This window comes from Mixophyes fleayi, chromosome 5 (assembly GCF_038048845.1).
Source record: "Mixophyes fleayi isolate aMixFle1 chromosome 5, aMixFle1.hap1, whole genome shotgun sequence".
Classification (NCBI taxonomy): Eukaryota; Metazoa; Chordata; class Amphibia; order Anura; family Limnodynastidae; genus Mixophyes; species Mixophyes fleayi.
In genome coordinates, this window is record NC_134406.1 from 257322257 (window position 1) to 257347520 (window position 25264).

At 36.5% G+C, this 25264-nt stretch overlaps 1 protein-coding gene across 1 annotated transcript in view; it reads right to left on the bottom strand.

The window, feature by feature from the left end:
- Positions 1-18058: 18058 nt before the first annotated feature.
- Positions 18059-25264, bottom strand: part of CSMD3 (CUB and Sushi multiple domains 3) — an 853424-nt gene continuing 846218 nt past the window's right edge. Inside the window, exons 70-71 of the mRNA XM_075213978.1 lie at positions 23086-23218; positions 18059-19309 (exon numbers count right to left, since the gene is read on the bottom strand). Coding sequence (XP_075070079.1) covers positions 19150-19309; positions 23086-23218 — 293 coding nt within the window. The 3' untranslated portion in view covers positions 18059-19149. The remainder of the gene's footprint in view (positions 19310-23085; positions 23219-25264) is intronic.

Below are 25264 nucleotides of genomic sequence, written 5' to 3' on the forward strand. Positions count from 1 at the left end.
AATTGCTTTTCTAGCTCGCATGTGTCATCTAAAAAATCTTTGTCGATTTACTCTCCTCAATTTCATGTCACTCTCCCAGGCTTTAGTATACCATGGCAATGTGTTGTGTAAACTCTCACGGATTAGTTTGTATAGTTTATATATTTTTTGAAAAAGATTATGATGGCCTGGTCCTAGTTGTTCAAATGGTGTAAGTATCACAAACATACTTTTTGCACAGAGAAAGTGGAGGAGTTGTAAGTGTTCCCACTTCTCCACCTGAGGAAAATTCCATGTTATTTGTATTTCACTCCACTAGTATCTACCAGCTGGTCAACTCGGAAGATTCTTGTCTCCAGACATTTATTAAGGCAGTCAAATCCATATCTGGTTGGGATTGAACATTTGCTATGAATGATATCAAGAGGGAAACCATTGAGGAAATAATGTTCCGGTATCTACATTTTTTCCAGCAAATAAGGCTAGGGGTAATTCATGGATGCAAGATCACAGTCAGAGTAAAGGTCCATGGGGTAATTCCAGCTAGAATTCGCATTAAAATGTTCCTCAATCTCTATCCATTACTTTGCATCTGCACCACTAATTCATTCTAGTATCCTATTTAATAAAGTAGATGGATGGTAGCTAGATATATGAGGAAGCTGGAGGCCTCATCTGTGCTTCGGTCTTTATAGTACTTCTAACTTTAAACGAGTCCTCCTGCCTCTACAAATTAAATCTCTTAACATTTTCAGGATGTCTGAGAACCACTTCGGGGAGATGTGTATGGGTAAGTTCTATAGAAGAAATACATTTTTAGATAACGAATTCAATTTGAGATTATTAATCCTCCTTATCCAGGGAAAGTTCTTGGATTCCCAATCATTAAGCTCATTGCAGAGCTTGACGAGCAGCTGAGAGAAATTCCTGTGGAAAAGTTGGTTTAAATATTTTTGTGATCTGAACTGCCAGATATTTTATAACGGACTCATTTTAGATAAAGGGAAATGCATGTTTCAGACCCTCTATCATTTGGGGCCATGTACAGATGTGGAATAATTTATTTGAAAATTAGATAATATACCAAGTTTGTTTATGTTTGGTTAACAAATTGGTGAGTGAAACAACTGGATTAGTAAATATCGCAAACAGATTTTATTCTAATTCCTGTTATATCAGGGTTCATTCTAATTGACAACGCAATAGCTTCCATACAGAAGACAAAGATTAGCGGAAAAAGTGGGCATCTATGCCTAGTACCATTTTTAAATCTAAATGAGGGAACCATTTATCTTACTTCTAGCTGATGGAAATGTGTACAAAAATAAAATCATTTGGAGGCAAGTCAGACCAACCCCCATATGCGCCAGTAGCCCTGGCATAAATCCCTATATCAACCCTGTCTGTCAGGATTCAAACCCAGGGCTTCTGCCTCTGTGGACTGCTGCCCTACTGACTGAGCTATTCTGACTGCAAAAGCCTTGCTTGCAAGCTTACATTCTATGGGACAATGGGAGTTTGATACATGAGGTTAAGTTTACATTTTGCATTTCGGTCCAGCCAGACTGCAAAGGTAAAAAGTAATTTGTAAGCTAAATGATCCCGTCACACAGCAATGTTGGCCAGGGGGTTGTTTTCCTGTGTGAATTGTGTAATGGGTAGTAATAGGGTAATCTAGTGAGGTTAAGAGGGTGCTTGAAGAATATGTTAAGCGTGTCTGAAAAAGTGGGTTTTCAGAGAATGATTGAATGTTTGTAGACCAGAGGAGAGTCTTCTTGTGCGAGCGAGTGATTTCCATAGAGTGGGTGCAGCCTGAAAAAAGTCCTTTAACCGGGAATGGGAGGATGTAATGAGGGTGGATAAGAGACGCAGATCTTGTGCAGAACGGAGTTGCCAAGTTGGGAGATATTTTGAGACAAGAAAGGAGATGTATGTTGGTACAGCTTTGTTGATGGCCTTGTAGGTTAGTAAAAGTATTTTGAATTGGATTCGGTAGAAAACAGGTAGCCAGTGTAGAGACTGACAGAGTGATTCAGTAGAGGAAAAACGATGTTCATGGAAAATCAAGTTGGCCGATGTGGGAAACAAAGGAAAGCGAGCTTGAGAGATGGGGTTTAAGGTAATGTTATCAACAGAGGTTAAAACTTCAGGTATGCTCTTGTTGGTGGGTGGGAATATTATTAACTCTGTCAGTAACACGGGACAACACAGATGCCGAGAGATCAGGAGAGGATAGATAGATTTGGGTATCATCTGCATAGAGATAATACTGAAAGCCAAAGGAACTTATTAGATTTCCAAGAGAAGCAGTATAGATAGAGAACAGCAGAGGACCTAGCACTGAGTCTTGCGTTACTCCAACTGATAAAGAAAGCGGAGCAGTGGTGGATCCAGAGAAATTAACACTGAAAGAGCAATTAGAAAGGTAGGATGAGAACCAGCATAGAACAGTGTCCTGAAGACCTAGGGATTGTAGCGTTTGTATGAGAAGAGAGTGGTCAACGGTGTGAAATGCAGCAGAGAGATCCAGGAGAATTAGGAGAGAGTAATGACATTTAGTTTTATCAGTGATCAGATCATTGACAAACTTAGTCAACGCAGTCTCTGTAGAGTGTTGAGAATGAAAGCCAGACTGACGAGGATCCAATAGAATGTTTGCGGAAAGGAAGCGTGTGAGGCGAGTGTAGGCAAGTCTCTCTAGAAGCTTGGAGAGGCATGGGAGCTGAGAGATGGGACAGTAATTTGAGAGAGAGTTTGAGTCAGAATTTTGTTCTTCCATAATTATACAAGCACTTCGTGCTAGTATAGTGATGGAGAGATACCAGTAGAGAGCGAGAGATTACAGATTACAGATGGTCTGATGATGTCTGACCAATCGATGCCTCCTATAAGACATGTATATGTTTATGACTAAGAATGATATAATCAATTATGTATTGAGTATGTCCCATGTGAGTGTGAAGAAAATGTGAAATCATTAGCATCTAGGTGAACACTTTGCCAAACACCAGTAATCTGGCAGGTATGGAAAATACGGTTTACTCTGCAGATGGTCTTCCTGGAATGACTTGGCATCCCATTAGATGTGTCTAGTTGGGGATCTAGCATCCAATTGAAATCTCCACTGAATTACACCTTCTTGCAGAGAAAAGACCAATTTCAGCTTTCTGTCAAAATAGAATGCTGGTTGGCCCTGATAAGGGGTGTAAATATTAAGAACAGTGAATATCTGATTAAATATCTTACATTTTATAAAGAGACACCTCCCCTCCTCACAAGAGCAAACACTTGGCAACAGTCTAAACATGCTTGAAAATTGTTTCCCTTAGGTGGGGATAAAAGAAATCATGACAAATTATCAACTTTATAGTAATCAATAGGGTTCTCTTACCGTATCAGCATAGTTTGGCCGACCATAGATTCTCCTGAGAAATGTTGTGTAGGTCATTCTCAGTCAGCAATACAGATGGCCATGCAAGCTTGACTTATAGTCTCTAAATATAACGTTTTACCTGCTAAAAGAGGTCAGTCACCTTAGAGAGGGATAAAGCAGTTAAGACTGATTCAGTAATCATCCTCTCTATCAGGCATAGAAGAGTTTCTCCTTCAGGTGAAAAGAGATTAGTCAACATAAAGTTGAGAGATAACTTTACAATCCATACAAGCCTCTAGATTCCCATGTCTTGCTCTTTCATGTATTGTCCATGCCCTGTTGATTTAGAGAATTTGTAACTTTCTTTTTGGGGCAATGGGTTTTCTACCATCACTCTCTTCTTGGCAAGGCCATTGGGGCTTCTAACTGGAGTTCTAAGTTTTGCCAATTACGAACTTCTATGCTTTCAAGGCTCTTAGGGTAGCTAGCTTCCCATAAGGCACTACTTGAAGATTAAGCAGAAACCCCATCTGTACTTGATTATCTTTACAAAATTTCTCTGTCAAGGGTCTTAGCATCCTGCATTGCTGCAATGTGCACCAGGAAAGACCCTGAAAAATCTGTATTTTGTTGCTGTTGAACTTTATACCCTCTGGAATTTTAATTTTCTTTAAAATTTCTTGTTTTTGTACAAAATAGTGAAGCCTACAGATCACATGTTTTGGTATTTCATTAAGTGGTGCCTTTGGTTTCAAGGCCTTGTGTGCCCAGACTCACCACCCTTTGTTTTCCTCTATGGTGGTGAGTCTGTCCCCAGGTGTGAAATGTCTCTTTGAATTTAATCTTTTGCTGCATTGACTCTTACAGTCTTTGCTCTACGGCTTGCATGTCTTGCTTGGGAGCAGCTGGACATGTGTGAGGATCTCACTAATTTCATTCTTAAATTGAGGAATTTCAGCTAAGATTGTTCTATTGTTTCAGAGTAAGTAGGGGAGACCAATGGGAAGTCTTCCCATGCACCTGTGGGGTTTGTTATTTTTAGAAAATGCCTCATATCATATTTTGAGAATGCTCATGTGGTTTACCAGACACTTTCATTTGAATATTGTGTAATTCACTATAGAAACAGTTCTGTCTGTTGCTGATGCAATTGGGTATAGTTGAGAAGTATATGCACTAAGAAGTCCCAGTATGACAGGCTAATCACTGTGTAGAATTGAAGTGCCTGAGAACTCAGCATAGGTAAATGTATAAGAGAATTCAAGACAACAGTCCAACAGCTAAAGGGTCACAGGTAAATCTTGCTTGGAGCCTGAATTCTCATCGAGGAGATCACTAAAGAGTCTTGTTCCAAGATTGCCACTAGGCAATGTTGTTTCTTCCCAGGGGGATCCTAGGGTTGCATGGGGGCTCACAAAGAGGGTCTTGATGGAGTTGTGTAGAATACTGCTGAGGTCAGCACATTAGCGGAATCTATGCTGACTTAGTCGTGAGCCATCCACTCTGTCCCGACGAGGCAGCTCCAGGTCTCGTTCCAGGTCTTGACTTGCTGACGAGTTTAGATAATACACAGCCTCTTTCCACACACAAGTTGCTGACACAAGATCTACTAATCACCTCTGGGGAAATTGCGGTGGCACTCCATGGAGTCTATAAGGCACCAATGATATGTTCAGCCCGTGAGCAGGGATGGCAGTGGTGTGCCCAAAATAGGTGCCTCCAAACTAGCACTCAAACCGTTTCACAGGTTTGGAAGTTCCAAGCTGGTAAATTAAGGGATCTCCAGTTGCAGGGTGGGTTCATGGGTGCCGTTTTATTATAAATTTGGGTTGAAGAGACCTCGATGAAAGTAGGATTCAAATGTAGAGTAGCAGAGCACCAAATAAATGTTGCCAACCACTATGGCTGCCAAGCCATGTCCCCTATGAGTGATCTTTTAATACCAATCTCTATTCTCAAAATTCACTCCCTTACTCTTCTATTGCTACTCCTTTCTTGAACTGCCAGCCTCCTTGCCTTTTATTTAGCACCCTGTATGAGTTGATTTGAAACAATTTTCCTTCTCAGGTCAGCTCATTAGAGGCTGAAGCCCCATTTTTAATATTTTCAGTGAATTGAGAAAAGTTGATATAATTTAATATCAATATTTTCCCACTGCAAGCTCAGAGACAATTACATGAACAGTGGGCATATCATTTTTAAAAACTTAGATTATTATTCAGTAACAAACAGGCTGCAAAATTCAATGTAACATTTATCGACAGTATGCTGTATGAGAACTGTGCAGTGGGCATTGCAGTTGTGGCCACTGCACAGTTAGAACACAGTTATAACATGAGATGCATGCAGCATGTTATATTACACAATCTTTACTTGTTTCTTAGATTGAGACATCCAAATAAAATGGAGATCAATAATACACAAAGCAAACAAAGCAATAACAGTTACAACCAGTTTACACACTTTACAGTAAGCCATATGGTATCTACTGTAAAGCTAATGACATTTGTTGTAATTTATGTATGTGTTGGATCTTGCTGTTAGTTTGCCATAGATAAAAGCTAGCTATACTATATACTAATTTTTAGTAGAATACTCCCCACTCAGCAAGATGCTCTATTACCTGACACTAGCTCTCCCTTGGCGCTTTATACCCAGTTAGGGACTTAAATTGCCAGAGCAGGGTTTAAGTTACTATAAATCGGGTATTATGCAGTGGTGTGGTTAAATAATAATTACAAATGTTTAGTTTATAAATATTTTGGTTTTGAGTTATCCTTTAAACTTGTCTTACTTACACAGCAACATATCACAAGTTAGTTGAACAGACAACATATGAAACATATGTTATATTTACTGTCTGCTGCTATAAAGTATCTCCTAAATTCACCATTCTATAAGTGTTGATAATATTAGCTAACTCCTCTGTAGTATAACCTATTCACTATTTGCAATTTTGCTTGGTAATTTTAAACTGTAGGAGCCTTGTCAGCTTTCAAAATAATAGCACTAAATTATTTAATGATCTCCAGCCCACAGGATAGCCCACAACAAAGCATTATAGCATGAAGTACAAGCAGGGACAGGCTGGGCTGGGGGGCTCTAAGGCCGGTCCCACAGTGGGCTACCTTGGGCTCAGTTATTGGACAATGTGCATTTTTTTCCCTTAAAATGTTCCTAATAGGCTACTGAGTCGAGCCCTACCCTTGGTACAAAGCAGAGAGGGAGAGCACAATTGTATAGATGATTTGATCATGACTAGTGTTTATAACTACTCATTGTAACTCAGCTTTTACTCATCATCATCATCATCATCATTTATTTATATAGCGCCACTGACTCCGCAGCGCTGTACAGAGAACTCATTCACATCTGTCCCTGCCCCATTGGAGCTTACAGTCTAAATTCCCTAATATAGACACACACTCACACACATAGAGAGGGAGACAGACAGGTAGAGACTAGGGTCAATTTTGATAGCAACCAATTAACCTACTAGTATGTTTTTGGAGTGTGGGAGGAAACCGGAGCACCCGGAGGAAACCCACGCAATCACAGGGAGAACATACAAACTCCGCACAGATAAGGCCGTGGTCGGGAATTGAACTCATGACCCTAGCGCTGTGAGGCAGAAGTGCTACCACTTCGCCACTGTGCTGCCCTACTCAGGTTGTATTGCCAATGCTACATTTTTTCAAAACTGTAAAACAAGATCGATTTAAGCTAATTTTCTTCAAATCGTCAATATCACATTCGGCAGAAAAGAAAAACACTTAAAATGAATTATTAATTTTATTTTGTTTACATTGCACTGAAAATTTACATCATACTTTTACAAATTTATTTTCCATAAAAATATATTTCTTTACAAAAGTGTATGCATTGATATAAGAGGAGTAGCCAGATGTCAAAGAAACATTTTTTTCTAAAGAAGTTGTTTTTGTTTTGTTTTGTTTTTTTTAATAATGAATAATCATAGTTATTGCAGTCATTCTGACAACAAATAAATAGCAAGTATTTATGGAAAATCCCAAGAAAATAACTGCAGGGGAGTTTTAGGTTCATCAAAGAAAGTGAATGATGACATTTTTTGAGACTGGAGCAGCATTTGATATGCAACAAATTATTTTGATAGGCACTCTATTGTCTAGATAAAGATTTTAACATATGTTTTCGTTTAGATACAGTATATTTCGTGGAAAAGGAAATAATTACAAAAACCTGCAAAATTCAATTATGACAGAAAAACTTCTTCCAATTTCTTAAACAATATGAGGATAATTTAATAACATGGTACAGACAACATATAGAAACCATAACCTAGGCATAATTCTGCTTTTGTGAGCCAATGCTTTGCTGTTACCCATAGCAACCTGTTAGATATTAACTTTAATCAGTCCAATGAAATGACACTTAATGAAGGCTATTTTCTGATTGGTTGTAATTGGTTAATGGATATTTATGTATATTTTGCTCCATGATATTAAATAAGCTTAGATAGTGAAAAATTGCTTACAGAATGGTGCATATTTTACAAACATGGAAATTAATATGATAATATGAACATTATACTTAAGATCACATCTGTTTGATTAGCAGTTCTTGTTTTATATGATAAATATTCCTGTGTACTAATAGTAGTCCATTGACAAATCATTGTAAATGAATATAGAATATATAGGATTTTAGATCAATTTCAAATTTACCACCCTCCAGTAATATTTTAGCTAGATGAAACAAAACATTTTGGCAAGGATATTAGAATTTTAGCAAACCAATGGAAGAGATGATTTACCTTGAGCTTTGAAACCCACAAAGACATGTAGGTTTCTTTAAACATCAGGGGCTTGAATCATTAAGAAGAATAAAGCATAAAAAAGGAGTAATTTTGCACCTGGGCAAAACCATGTTGATTTAGAGGGGGGGGGGGGGCAAATTTATAATGTGGGGCGAGATTTATAATTGGGATAGAGCATGTCCTAGATCAATTTTAATTTTAATGTAAAATTAAGCCATCAAGTTTTCTGTGCTAGATGACAAAACAGTCAGTATTTAACTTATGTGCAAAATAATAAACTAATTTGCCCCCCTTGCATTGTAACATGGTTTGTCCCGGAGAATATTTACTCTTTTTTTGCCTTACTTTTTTGACTCTATTCTTTTTATTGCATATTGAAAACATAAAATAACTTTTATTGTGGTGTTTTAAAACTTTTTTTTTCCAAAAATGATATGACAATATGAAGCTAGAATTCCCAGTGAGCCTGTCCTGCTTTTTATATGATTATGTTGGCGACAGCAAAAATGAATATCAAAAGCAAAAAGATAAAAGAGGATAAAAATCTAAGGAAGCAAATATTTTGCAAAAAAATATATGAATTCTATATTAATAGTTTGTGACGTATTCGTTAATCACAAAATATTAATTGGAACTAGATTTCCATACTGTATTCAGTTTTATCATGCATAATAAATTGTGTTTAAACCTTCTATATTGTAAAAGCCATCAACCTTACTGAATATCATAAAAAACATATTTTGACTTTCGTGTAAATTGCTATATTATTATCATTAATAATATAATATGATTATTCGTTCACTGTTATACACATGTATGTACTCCACAAATTTGGAGTAAATACTTTAGCAGACCTGTTTTGTGCACAATAAAGTTCCACATTGAATGGGTAATAAATCTGTACAAATTTAATGTAGTGAAAAAATATATTCACACACATATATATATATATATATATTTAAAATATGGTAATTGTTATGAATTATCTCTAAATTACTGTACCAAGCAACTGATTGGTTTATGGCCATAATAACACTTGGGCTTTTCACTTTCAATTAAGAACTTTTTGTAACAATGTTACATAATACATGCAGAAATTTTGCAAACCGGTGGGTGTTTATCTAAGTATTTTCTTTCAGGTTAATGGTTAATTTACCAAAATGTGCCTACCAAATTCCCATCTTTTCTTTGTTTTCTTTTTAATGATATAACTTTGCTCTCTTAAAATATGTGTCTATTTTATACAAAACTGTGCAAATGTATTATCCCAAATCTATCACTAGTTGGCACTATGTTATTAATAGATATTATGCTGACTTGTCCATATAAAATGTCCAGATTACCTAATTATTATACAGATTACCAAATTATTATGCAAAATATACCCATAATACAAACTCTATAAACTTTCCTAAATCTTTGGGAAGACTTACGGTCATGAGCTATTGAGTAGGTAAAACTCTCCAAAGCAATGAATAAAAAGTTTAATTTTAGCAAATCTCTATGGAAAATATGGCAATAAACTACCCAATTTCTGGAGTACTGCTGCATATGCCATTTTCATGACAACTTCTCTCTGGGTATCCAGAACATGGCACATCACAGTGCTGAGATCTGTTCTACAAACAGACTGCTCTGGCTCATGTTGGAGCTCATCAACTCATGATAAGTGGTTAAAGCAAATAGGTCCGTGTAGGACCTGCATATAATGATGTGACCTTGACGCTGGGATGCAGGCTTAAATGTTTTGATAAAAATATGAACTAATACCTCATGTTTTCAATTTGCTAGATACACACAGATATGCAGTGTAAACGATCAGTGCTGACAACTGTCTTTTTGTTTTTTAACTTATGATAAGTATTCCTTCTCAACATGTTAAGTGCTATATCACAATCTTCACTAAAACAATGAACAGTTAGGGATAGTTTAAATTTCACAGAAAGAAATAAATGCTCAAGAAATGGTGGGGCTCATTTGCATACATTCTTCTTTAAATTCTGTGTCATCTTAAGGTGCTTACTTATAAAGTTTTTTCACTTTGAAGACACACATTTTCAAAAGAGAATGTGTCTTTTTTCCCCATTTGTTTGCTATTTTACTGCATTCTCTTTATCTGACTTAAATGTTCCAGCCTCATAGTGTAATATTGCACTAATGAAGGATGCTCAGTTTGTATTACTTTAGTAATCAAGTAAAAATCATTTGTAATAATGTCTGTCTGTTACAAAACCAAACTCTGCAGATAAAATATTATTACATCCAGTCTAAAAAAGTATCTATAAGGAAAGATGGTGTATATTTGTAGTCCTTGAGCATCTTTAAGCAGTGACCGTGAAATATATGCTATGTTCATTCGCTTTTCCACATATATCACATTCACATGAATGAGTCCAGCTGTGAAGTAATGAGATTTATTTAATCAAATGGTGCTGTCTGCCCAAATGCGTTATAACTGATGGCAACCAGACTCTCACTTATTTAATGCGGTTTAGAAAATGAAATCAAAGGTATGATTGGTTACAACACATTTGTGCACATTATACCATGTTATTAAATAAACCATTCGGTATTATTTGCAAAGCATAACATACATTTGATTCTAATCTAGATATTACGAACTCTAGTCTACACAGTCTAAAGCAGCCAATATATATACCTTACCTAGCTTGTTCATGTAAGCAGACCTAATACGGTTTTTGTTGTTGGGGGGATTTTTTTAATAGATGTCTTGTCTGTTAGAAAAAATATAGACTTTCTTTAAGTCTTAACTGTCCTAATAAAATCTGTGCTTAAAAAGCATTTTTAAAAAATATTTTTTTCTGTAGCAAAGCGGTATTTTATAATAAATATTGCAAATATATCTAGTTGCATGTAGTGGTTGAAGTGGAAATTTAGAGGTGGGTGGTATGGAAAATGTAAGCAAATGGAAATTAATAGCTTTAGATGAAGGCTGTAGGACAAGTGGCGGTATGATGTACCACCGTATACCAGACAACTTTGAACAGTGGTTGTATGCAAAATTTTAGGCATCCCTTGTCAGTGAAGTGATAGTAAGTTACTACAACCTTTTAAGGGGAAAAACTTGAAAATGACATCATTATGAATTTTTAATTGAAAAGGCAAAACAGTAAATGTGACATGTGCAAAAGTTTGGACACCCTGTCAGCTCATACATTAAGATTATATTTAATGCAGGAATTTATGCTTCATTGGCCTCTTAGGCCTTAATTATCCCAGTTGAAAACAATTTTAGAGCTGAATAAATCCTTCCTTCAAAATGTTGTGCTAAGTTTCAAAGCAAAGGAGGAGATGGCTATAAAAATATAACTACATGCTTTTAGCTGAGAATTTCCACTGTTAAAACAAGATCTGGAAGACCTAGAAAAATATCTGATTTAACAACTTATAAAGTGGTCAGAAATGCAAGGTTTTCACTGACATGGAATTAGTGACTCAGTGTGCACAGTACAATGTAGATAACACAAAAACAAGTTGTCAAAAGTAACCATTTATGAATTCATCACAAAAGTCAATGATTGACGGATGCAAAACAATACTTAGAAAAGCCGGAGACGTTGTAGAACAAAGTTCTGTGAACTAGTGAAACAAAAAATGATGTTTTTGGCCAACATTGCAAAAGATACCTTTGGAAAAGAACAGGTGAAGAATTTGAAGAACACGACACTTTGACAACCGTTCAGCATGGGGTGTGACCTATTATGCTTTGGGATTGCTTGGTTGCCAGTGGTGCCGGGAAAAAAATATATGGCTGGATAAAATAACAGTTTCAAGGTATGTAAGCAAATCCTAAAGGCTAATGTCCCAGATTCAGTGAAGATATTAAAGTTAAAAAATGATAGATATTTCAGCAAGACAATGATCCATAACACTCCCCAAAATCTGCCATAAAGTACTTACAGGAGTAAACAGTAAGGTTTTGCAATGGCCTACACAGACTTGAATATTATTGAAATATGAAATCTTAAACAAGCAGTGAATGCAAGAAGACTTAATAATAAACCTGACCAGGAAAAAGAAAGCTGACAACAGAAAACATTTGGAAGCTGTGATTTCTGACAAAAGAGATTCTAGTAAGTACTGATTGTCTGTCCAAACCTTTGTACGCAACACATTCACTTTAATTCTCTTTCAGTCTGTTTTCGATATATAAGTGAAGGAAGAAAAACAAAATAGAGGAATAGTAAGACTGAAGGCTGGTCTTGCTGAGGGAGACAAGGTTATAGGTAATCATTATAATAAATATTTTTGTCCAGTATAATATATATATATATATATATATATATATATATATATATAGGAGAAGGGAAGGGGTAATGACTAAGAATCAATAACATTGATACAAAGGAGGTAGATACAAGTCCACTTAAGGTGGAGAAGTTCCAGAACTCTCAAAATTGAAAATAGACAAGTCAATGGGGACAAATACACCCAATGACACTAAAGGAGCTTACACAGACTGCTGGCATCATTAACAGAATTATTGAAGCAGATTCTGTTAACAGGAGTAGAGCCATAAAATTGGGAAAGAGTAAATATAGTTCTGCTGCACAGAAGTGAAAATACAGAAGGGTCTGGCAACTACAGACCAGTGAGCCCGACGTCCGTAGTGGGGAAATTAATGGAACCACTATTGATAGAAATAATTTTTGGATATCTCTAGTAGAAGAAAGTAAGATGTGGTGATACCACTATATAATCCATTTGTGAGACTACACCTAGAAAACTACATTTCATTCTGAAAACCATATCATCATAAGGACATATATCAATTAGAGAATTGCAAATGAAATAGTGCATGGTCTAATTCACAAAACCTACTGGAAAAGACTAAAGGACATACGTAGCCTGGAGCAGAGAAGGGAGAGGGGATGTGGTGGAAGCTTTCAGATACGTCAAGGATTTTAACTTGGTATAGGAAGAAGTCTTCTTCAGAGGAAGAGGGGAAATTAGTTAGTAGGTTTAGGGAAAATTTAAGGGAAAAGATAAAATGTCTTAAAAATGGTAGTAGCTAGGGGAGATAACCAAATAGAGATGGTAGCGGCTAATGTAGTAGCAGAATCTGAACATGTGGCTATTCTAAATATAAAAAACCTATGGATCTAATAAGTTTATCAAAATAAAAAATGGGCAGACTAAATGGTTCTTATCTGTCATCAAATTGTATCAGTATATGCTAAATTTACAAATATATAGTAATTGTGCATTAAAATGTGCATAAATAGATTACATTTAATTTAAAGATTTAATGAAACATACAATTTGTCATGTAGAGATTAAATAAAACATGTAATTTGACCTGTGGAGATGCAATGAAACATGCAATTTGACCAGGGCTGCCTAAACTTTTGCATACAACTGTTGTTTACAAATATTTTTGCAGTGTGGGATTTAAGCAGAAATACATTGCTTATTACAGAATTAATAATATACCTACATATCTTTTTATATTTGTGGCAAAATATATATTCTCTACTTCTCACATACATCCCATTTTGGCTTGTTACTTCTTATTTGTTTTCTATTTCAACTGAAATAACGCTGGCAGTATGTTGTCATGTGCTCCTTAGTTGAAAGTGTTTCTTATTGGCACAGATGTTTCACGATTAATGTATTTTCAAATATAATATTCAGAGTATATAAATATGCAAAACCCACCTTGAATAGGGATGAGCAATTTTGATAAGTTGATGGGTTGTTTGTGAATGTGATAATTTGTAGAATAGAGGCCATCAAATTAAAGAAGATATTGCTCCAGCTTCTCTTTTGTGAAATATAGCATGTTTGAAATGTACGTTGAGTTCTTTTTGGGGGTATGAGGATGATTTGTTTTAAAGGAGACACTAATTGTTATTTCTCCTTGTATTTGTCTAATATAAATGTATAGGGATAGATGCTTAAGAAACTATTTTAATTTTAGCTACTTTCTACTATATTGTTAGTTTGCTCACCAGGTCCGGTGCTAGAGTCCACGGCGCCCTAGGCATTTTTAAAAAAGCGGCGCCCCCCCCGCAAAAATCGCCACCCCCCCCGCAAAAATCGCCACCCTCCTCCCTCCTCTCCTTACCTTGTCTCACCACCGCCGCCTCTCTGCTCCGTCTCCTCCCCTCCACTCACTGACACTAGTAAGTGGAGGGGAGGAGACGGAGCAGAGAGGCGGCGGTGGTGACAAAATAGCATCTTCCCCCCCCTCCCCGTCCATCTGAATGCTGTGCGGCGGCCGTGACAGGTATGGTCAGCGGTCGCCGCACAGTTTTAAAGTATTTCAGAATTCTGTGGCGCCCTCTAGGCGCCCTCCAGAGCCCGGCGCCCTAGGCAAGTGCCTAACCTTGCCTAATGGGAGCGCCGGGCCTGTTGCTCACTATTCACTACAGTTGCCATTTTCTGTTTTCTCTTCCTAAAAGCCCCCCTGTCTCACAAGACAACATTAAAAGTGGGGTAAACTATCATTGAGGGCATGGCCAGATCTATAATGGACCAAAAATATGATAGAAAGCACAGGGATAATTTAAAACTATGTGCATCTTCTATATGTATTAAAAAATGAACTTTATCAGTCCCTTTAAAGGCATGTTTTCACCTGCTTGTTAGAGTTATACAGTCAAGGTACTGTAGAAACTAAAAGAAAAGAGAATTTTTCAGTTTAATTAGAAATAATAACAAACCAGGAAGACACCTGCAGTGTTTGTGGTTGATAATCCTTCTTTATTTCACAATGTTTGGAAAGGACCACTAGTCATCTTCATGTAGCCAGCCATCTGGTCAAAACTTTGTGACAAAAGGAAGGATTGATGATCACAAACTCCACAGGTGTCTTCAAAATTGTTTCTCATTATTATATCTTTAAGAAGGGCATTCGGTTATATTTGGAACAAGAACAGTGCTGTATATTGCTAATTGGAATCTATGTACTTTGTAACGATCCAACGATCTGGAGGAAAGCAATGCCTTTAATACATCAGCATATAATGTGTGTATAGTGGGAAAAGAAAGTCATGCCAACATAAAACTCGCTGATTGACCCTAAATGGTTCAAACCAAAATACAAAAAAAATCCAAGTGATTAAATGGAAGTAGAGCAATTGCTCAAACGACCTTGTGGATGGAAACACAGGAAAGTTCCCTCATGTCTAAATATTACTGTTGCCAAATGTACTTTTTTTTTATTTTACGTACTCATGCATTCCCACTTACATAACATTGTCACAAGACAACACTAGGGAGCGAGAAGTAGAAAACATTTAAATGAAAACATACTGCAACTAGAAAACTTTGGATCATTACTCAGTTATTAAAGTGTTGATAATCTGATTTTGTATAGGATCATCTAAATAGAGGATTAAAAAGATATCTGTTTCTTTATTACTGTTATATAAATATATAGTACACCATCAAATTTATCATTTTATAACTAGCAAAAATAACGTAATTTCTATTGGTTGAGCATAGCAGGTATTGTGACACGTTGAAAGTAATGTGTAGCTCCTAATGCCTGCCAGTTAAGTAAAGTTAAACATCTGTGGTGCAAGTGACATATACAAGACATAATTTCTGCTCTGATTATTTTACGTGTCTGCAGTTTTTCTATCACTCCTATCACTTTACCTAAGGTAATACTTATCTTATGTTATAAAATTTTAAGTTAGGTCTCAATGACCAGGGGGGTTTAAAGAAGGCGGGGCAACTCACGCCTAACAACATGGTAATAGAAACTAGCTGTCCAATCAGCTACATTTAGAGCTGAGTGTCTTAGTAAATACAGCAGTTGTGTAATCACTGATGGGTAGATTTATCAAACCTTTTATAAGGAAAAATGTAGGTGTTGCCCATAGCAGCCAATCAGATTCTGGCTATCATTATGTAGAATGCACTAGTTAAATGATAGCTAGAATTTGATTGGTTGCTATGGGCAACACCTTCACTTTTCCCTTTTAGAAGATTTGATAAATCTACCCCTATGTCCTGCATGTATAAACATTACACAGGGGAGTTAGATAACGGTAAGCTGTACACTGCATGAGTTGGGTGCTTAAGGAGGGTATAAATGGCTCAACAACAGACAGCGCCTCATTTGTGAAGCAAGTAGTGGCCTAAGCGTAGCTCAAACCCCTAATTGTAGCTGTTGTGTGTCTCAGTTTGCACAAGTGTGCATACATTCACGACAGAGCAGAGGTTTATGTTTGTAAAGGAGCAGAAGTCTGCCCCAGCCCATAGGAGGAGCCTTGATGACATTCCTGTACGGAGTAGGTGCACCATTGTGTTTAGTTTTGTGGAACAGTGTAAAAGATTTTTGTGGAATGATATTGTGGAATGAGATTACTAAAATGAGATGGGGTGAAGAGGGTGCACTATTAGGGCCAGTTGCCATAGTGAGGGGCAGTAGGGCACTTGACCATTTGCCGTCCACAAAGGGACTTCATTTTTGTATCATACAGGCAAAGATCAGGTCTCATCCTATAATTGAATGAATATTGTGCCTCATAGGCCCACTTTGCCAAATTTACAGCAAAGCTTTAAGCGCAGAAAAGTGACACATGTTATAAAGACAGTCTCAATATCTCTGCTCTTAAGCAACCCTTGCACAGTCTGATACTGGTATTTACAGCAGAATGAACACCCCAGACAAGAAAACTGGCCACATAAAACAATAGACAACAGGCTATCTATTTCACCACTGTTCTAGAGACTTTTTACCTGGGACTCAAAATGTCAGCACGTCATTGTTCTGGGATCCCATGTTTCAGTGTGTCATTGTTCTGTGGCCCCAAAATATGCAGTTGCCAACACACGGTATTGCATAGCTGACAACCAGGGGGTGCAATTTGGGAACCTCCAGAGGATGTATATGAACTCTACAGGAGGTTTTTAATTTATATTAATTGCGCGGACCATCTCTTTTTATTATGATTTCATTTTGGGCATAAATAAGGTTTCCATACCAGCTGTCATGCAATACACAGATAAAGTAATTTCCTGCCTACATACAATAACATATTGCTTTTAAAATTATAATTCGGGAACAGAATGTTCAAATTTCTTAAAAGCCAAAATGTTTGATTTCAATATTGTGAGCAAATGATTTCTGGAAGGAAATACCGTTGACATTACACATTTTGGAAGTGTGGTATGTCTTCAGTTAATAGAATGACTTTTGATCTTTGGTGAGAATTTGGCAGTTTCTGACTATTAGTAGTCCAGGATTAGGTTCATATGTTCACACACTAAGGTCTATATTTGACAGTAGTGTGGTTTTCAAAATGCAACAGAAAGAATATGGTTAGACCATATTGCAAAAAACACTCACATTATATAGAACCTTGTGCTAATTGCATACACCTTTCTGTAAACATGGTATACCTTTGCTTTTAATATATAGTTTGGCATGTATGTACAGCAATTCCACATTTCGGTATTTTAGTTTTAAATCCCCATCCCTAGTTTTAAGCCATGCATTTGGGATTGTATAGTTGTGTAAATACTGTATGGATGGACCTCATCATCCGACCAATGTATTATATTAGGTTAGTAACATTAACTGCAATGCAACCAAAATCATACTTCTGACCATGCTGAAATATGCACAATAAAGCCACATTACAATTCTGAGTTGAGAAATTAAAAGGGAACATGCAGAAATTCAAAGCAATGCTGAATATCGCTATGTACTTCCACGCAGCTTTAACCTCTTTGGTTTAAAATAATGATTTAATAAAAAATGTATGTGGTAGCCGATATTAAATGCTGACTCAATATACTGCTCAAAACTTTGAACACATAAAAAACAATAAACAAGGAACACAAATAATAATAATAATAATAATAGCAATAAAAATATTACAAATAAATAAAAACCATAAATAAAAATAAATGTAGAGTGACATTTTGACTAACGGATCAAAGCAATTTATTACACAATATCTCTAATACAGCTACTTTTTCAGTATAAGGTCATATTCCCAACATTTCGGAATAAAAAAAAGTGGGACAAATTGACCACGCTCCCATACTGCCCAGGTCACGTCTCACATTTGCGGTGGGCACACCCCAAACCGATAGACCACGTCTTGCAAAAAAAATGGGATACGCTGGATAGAAAACTAGAAGTGTATAAGGATATTCAGTATCATTTAACTGAGATGCTTATTAATTTTCTGGACATCTTAAAATATGTTCCCTATACATATATTGTTAACCATTACATGCATAGCATGGGATATTTCAGTTAACATTATTTTATGAACAAGGCCCACTAATGGTGAGTCGTATACTGTAGAAAACAAACTGCAAAAGAGTCAGGGGGGGGCATGGATGCCCCTACTGGTGAAAGAACGGAATAGCACCCCAGGGTTATTTAATTAGTGACTTGCTACAAATGTATTTATAAAACATGACCCCATTCCTCACAATCCCAATGGGTTAATATAAAATAAACACCACCTCTCCTGTGTTTTTTTGTATAGGTTTTAAAAAATAATTGATGCAAAATGGAACACTCATATCAACAAGAGTATCATTTTTTTTCATGTTGCCAAAGCACAAAAAATGCAATATACCTAATGCCAGTGTTTCTTATTTTCTCCAGTAAGTATAGCAATTATCTACCATAAATCATGTTTCTTCTTCTGTTTTATTTTGTTCCAGACCTTCTATTATAGTTTATAAAGCACAGTAAATACTGATAGTGGATGCTCCTCCGATATATGCAAATAAGTTTTCGAGTTTAGATTAATCTCCTTTTTAAAAATAAAAGAAAATAAATTGTAATTAAGCACTCATAGAGTGCAGTGGATATGCTGGAAAACCTCCCATGTTGCACACGAAGAGTAGTTTCAGTTATGTTCACTATGGATCCTTCTCCCCTGGTATTCGCGACCCCATTGTGTTCTTAAAAATGTGCTTTAATAGTAGCGGTGAACCTAACAGTGCACGGCTGTGTGTCTCAATTTTTCCAAAATTCGGAAATCAGAGTCTTCCAGCATTATACCATTGTGCAAACAGTGTTTAAGTTTGGGTCGAATCGTACTGCTTTTCCTTCCACAGATTTTGCGTTGGTGTCATACATGGGGTTTTCAAAAGCTGCTTGGCCGTTGTTGTTTTCATGTACAGAACATCCTGTATACTGTGTTTTGGGTGCAGTCCTGTTAATACAACAAAACACATAATATTGATATATTGTAAAACTTGTGATATATATATATATATATATATATATATTCCATAGACAAAAAACCTTACGGTTTAACATGGCCGATTAAGGTTCCTTACACACCATCTAAATATAGTAATAAAACTATTGAAACTCTTCCACTCAAGCTCCAAAAAGCAATGAAATGATTAAGGCAGAAACCTTAATGGACGTGTTACTTGCGCAATACAGACATGGTATGCCATCACATCTTGTGGTTAGCTGCATATTCAGCACTATCATGGAGTAAGATTGCCGTCACTCACAAAGATTTCTGTGTTCACTGGAATACACACATGCAGTACTATTACATTTTCTTAGTTTAGCTTTATCATAGTGTAGGGCCTGCGTGTCTTAGAAAGAGACAGTAGAGCAACTTCATAAAAAAAAAGAACTACAAAATAATATTACAGTTAAATTACATTAAATTGGTGTTTAAGCCTCTGCTTAGTTTGGTTTTCAGTTGGCAATGTTTGCCATTACATTCTTTTACAATATATATAATTCTTTATATATATATATATATATATATATATATATATATATATATATATATATATATATATATATATATTATATACAGGGGGATTCAAAAGTCGCAGTACACCCTTTTATTTCAAAAACTCTACAGGAATTAGGCCGATTGGCCGATTTCAAGATGGCGCCCATGTTTGGTACATACCGTAAAAGATAGACCACGTCACCCATACCTTACTGGAGTATTCAGGTTTCCCAATTTCCTGTAGAGTTTTTGTAATAAAAGGGTGTACTGCGACTTTTGAATCACCCGGTATAGACTCGTTCCCCATATAATATATAGTCTAAGGCGGTAAAATGCCAGGGTTAGAAGGCTGCCCCTTTTTACTATCTGTACACATTTTTTAAAATAGTTTATACCTGTATTAACTTAATGACCAGAGGAAGCTTGCAACAAAATGACCTGTGAAAATTGCTGTATTTTAAATTCTGTATAGGCTTCAAACTTTTTTTTTATGTTTAAGCCTAACTGATATTGTTTTTTTCTTCAGAACAGATAGGGATTTTATTTGATAGCATATTCGATTAAATATCTGTTTAGTTTATGGGCCTTAGAAAGATACAGAATGAAACAAACATTTTACTTTTTTATTAAATCTATTCCATATTTACTGTCGCACAATTAGTTCAGCCTTAGAAAATTAGCTCAATATTTTAACATCTTTTTTTCCCCCAAGCACGAGGATACCAGATTGTTATACTATTTGTAAAGGTTGAGATCATTTTAAGGACAGGGTCAAAGGTATGATTTATTTTTTGTTAACTAACGTATACAATCGATTAACTTAACACTTAATCTAGCAACAACAAAAGTCACTTAAATGCTACCAAATGGAGATACTGCCTAAACGTGCAGTATAATTTTGTATTATTCTGTAAAATAAGATCAAATTATGACCTGCAATAGTGCACCAAGGTCAGTGTAGACAGTACTGCATATGACATGATGGACTGCATATGACATGATGGATCTAGATGCACCAGTCTAGCAGCAAAGTGTCCCAGCAAATTGTATTGAAATGTTGGCAAGTATACAATTGTGCACTTCACAGCTACTGTCTCGTACATGTTCAAAACAAATTGATTTATAGCAGCAAGATCTGTGAATGTAAGCAAGAGAACGTCCACTGAGAGACAGAACTGCTAACCCATCCTGGGAGGTTATTTAAACTTTTAAAACACTGTTGTAGAATGTCTAGCAGTCATTTACACCAGACGATTGCAAGCGAAGACTGTGCATTTTGTGACAGTAGTGTAACTGCCTTTTCTTCACAATTAGGAATGTCAAACCGGCCATTTAAATTGTAACCCGCGCAATACACATACTGGTGCTAGTTAGATACACTCTGCTACAGTGTCTCTAACCATCAATTATCTATAGGTAACTGTTTACACTTTGTGAGGGGCTTTGGCTATGAAAGAATTGATAGGCAGTGCTCAGATTTGTCTTACTTTGCACCTTTTGGGCATGGGTCGCTCACAAGTTAGGTTCACAAAGGGTTCAAATTAAACAGCATAAAACACTAGGAAAATGTATTCCAGTATGTTAATGTGGACTCACACCAGATTACACAGTTCTTGTTTTACTTAAGCTAAAAGTAATTGTTCCCACAAATATAGAGATGGGAAAGGCTATATAACACTAATATTCAAGATTTGCAATAAATAATATGACCAGCATCATTGACGTTAAGCAAGTAGATCAATATATTAATTACATTTAATATGATAGTTTAGCCATTTTCGTGTTAATTAAATTTGAAACCCAATTTTTCTTAAGCTGGGCACACACTACAGGTTTTTCTTTTTTCTAATCAAATATTTTTATTCAAGCTTTGTCATTACATAAAACATAATCGTATAGATAAAGAAAATATATTACTCTCTCAGTATATATAGGGGGGTATTCAATTGTCCGCGGGTTTGAGCGCGGAAAAACGAATACCGTTAATACGGTAATCTCTCGCTGGATTTCAGCACGCAGCTCCCTGAGCTGCGAGCTGAAATCCAGCGAGTAAATTACCGTATTAATGTTTTTTCAGCGCATGATTACCGTAATAACGGTAATCCTGCGCGGACCGCGGGATTTTCTGCAATCCCGCCGTCAATTGAATACCCCCCTAAATGTATATAATATTCAATGTACAAACTACAGGTTTTTCAATCAATTATCGTGCCAATTGCATGACAAATGACTGTTTGGTCAGATATCACATTAGTGTGTACACTCCCACGATCATGTTTTATCATACCAAAGCACATTGTATGGTTTGGTTTTAAAGATTTTCTAAAAATCACGATCACTGATAAACCGATGTCGGGCAAATATGGAAGTGTGTAAGCACCAGGGGCAAACACAGGATTTGCAGAGGGGGGTTTCCACACCATGCCACCAGTGAGCGTGACCAGCATGCAGGGGGCGTGGCTATAATTTTAGAGAGTACTTGGCTGGTCTTCAACTCTCCCTATCCCCATAATATACATGGGCAATGCTGCGTGCAGTACTGTGCACGCAGCTCTCTTTTCGAGCAGAGCCGTGTCAAGCGGGGGCAGGGTCCAGCCACCTCAATTATACAGTGCCCCAGGCTTGGAGGGGGTTTCCAGGCACTAGGAAAGCCACCCTAGGTTTGCCTATGAGCACTCACAACCAGCAGTGTAGGCAGATAAATGTAGAGTGTGCAGAATCACAATCTTTTCAGCAGATGGTTATGACAGGTGAAAAACAAAGATCTGAAGTTAAATCTTGTAGTTGTGTACACATAAATCTTCATGCTCATCGGGACTCTCATTCGTTTGTAAAATCATTGTAGAAATCACATCGGCAGTATTTTTCTATAGTGTGTACCTAGCATTAGCAAGTGAATACACTGAAGGAGTCAAGAAGTTCTAGAAGAATTAGGGGCATATTCAATAAGCTGCGATGTTCCTCCGAACATCGCGGCTGCGCACTTTTGCAGTTACTACGGTACCTCAACATTGCGGTTTTCTCCTCGCACCTCTACGTAGGGCGAAGAGAAATCTGTGATGTTACATCGCCACGGAGTGCCTTCGCGACCATTCCATAGGCACTCTACGGCTAACTGAATATGCCCCTTAGTGTTAATACTGTCCTACTCTAGTGACATTAATCTGCCAGACATACAGTATTTAATAGTACTACATAGCAATACAGCAAGGTGAATGGTAACTCACCTTTGTTTATATAGATAAAAACCAAAACCTGCGAATATTAGAGCGAAGAAAGGCACCAGGATGGCGATAGCGACAGAGCTGCTGTTTGTTCCAAGCGATTGGTTTGAAGAATTATCCTCTGACATGTTAACTCCTGTGAACAGAAAATTAGATCAACTTAAGACTTATCTAAGATGACAGTAGATTATAATTAGTACATAATTAAATCTTAATGTCAAAACGTAGAAATCACTACAGAGAAATAAGGTTGATGGCCACATACAAACAGTGTGAAAAGACGGAGGGTGGGGAACAGCTAATTAAGTTTTCATCACTTCTCAATTTCAATTAGTTAAAAAAAAATCCACTGAAAATGTACTAGCTGAAAAAAATAAATATACATATCCACCAATTATATGTTGTCCTACATTGGCTGCCATATATCACTTATGATCCAAGACTCCATAAAATAATTAAACTATATATAGTATTATCCAATATATATGTAATTATTATTTGAGCATGGTGGCTCCGGTTTCCTCCCAAACTCCAAAAACTTTCTAGTAGGTTAATTGGCTGCTATCAAATTGACCCTAGTCTGTCTGTGTGTGTATGTTAAGGAACTGTAAACTCCAATGGGGCAGAGACTAATGTGACTGAGCTCTTTGTACAGAGCTGCAGAATTAATGGTGTTATATAAATAAATAAATGATGATGATTATGATGATTTCAATATACTTGAAATAGGAGTTGTCTGGTTAAGGTATGCAATATATCTGTACAGACCTGACTTCCTATTGTAAGTCCACTAAATGAAACATCACAGAAATAAATATGTATTACAAGAAAAGATTGTTAGTTATCTAGCAAAAAAAATATGACAAATAAATAAAAACCATAAATAACAATAAATGTAGAGTGACATTTTGACTATCGGATCAAACTCCAAACAATTAAACACTTATTTTTAAAATCCATATGTGAATTATCAATTTCTATATAAGGAAGTGATAAATGGAGATTTTTTTTTATTTCCCATAAGCATCAGACCCCATGGCAAGGTTTGGGGAGTGGGTGGGTGATTCTGGTCCATCCCACTGTAAGCCCATGCTCTGAGGTATAAAGTTACCAGTCTTCCCTCACTTCTTGGCTCCGTAGCAGCTGTACCACCTCCAGTGGTTGTAGTTTGACCACTAGATGAATGTACAAATTTCATTTCATATACTGCTTTCAACAGCGCTGTTTTCATACACCAGTTTTACAGCAGCCTCACATTATCACTCTGTGATGCCATTAACGTTCAGATGCTCGGATAGGCTACATGTTGACCTAATCCCACCCAGTTTAAATGTACTTACACCTGGACACACAAGCGTAGGCTTAGTTGAAACACTTGAAAGGTCATTTTGTAACCAGGAAAAAATGTAGGCCCACACTGCTTTTCTTATTGCCCAAATGGGCTATTTGTCTCTTAGGCATTTCAAAGTTGTTGGCACTACTCCCATTAAAGTAGGGATGTACCTACCTTTGCAAGTTTTTCACTATACTTGAAAATGTGTATGGTGAAAAGACTAAAAATGTCACTTCAAAGTGCAACCTACTGATTATTTAGGACCATTAAATTACAATATAAAAATGTTCTCCCAAAATACTGCTTGATTGAGTCCTTTAATTATGAGAGTAAGGGGATATGAACACTGATTTATTGCCACTATTGTACATTTTAATGTTTATTGCATTTAGTTAGCATATTTTACATGCACCTGTAATGTGCGAGGGGCTTTCAACTGAAATTCTAGAATGAGGATAAACCTCCATCACCTTTGATGATATATGTAAAATCAAATCATTTGTGGCAAGAAAATATAGCTGTGCACCCTTCCAAAAAGATAAGCAACTAAATGTGACCTCTGCACCCCTTGAATCTCATTTAAACAAACCTGTCTCATGAAACAAAATCTTATTTTGCATGTGGGTGCATTACTAGCGTAGCTTATTATGTGTAGCTTATAAGGTGTAGCCTAGTCTACCTGACTCATCACATCAGAAGAGGCAGCATTCACCAACCATCACAGACGCTGCAGTTTTCACATGTATACATGTTACCATTCTAATAAAGAAGGTTGCTCTGTCCTGCTCACTGTGGACCTCATTTAGAGTCGGACGCAAAGTCTGTTTTAGGCGCATCCAACAAAAAAAC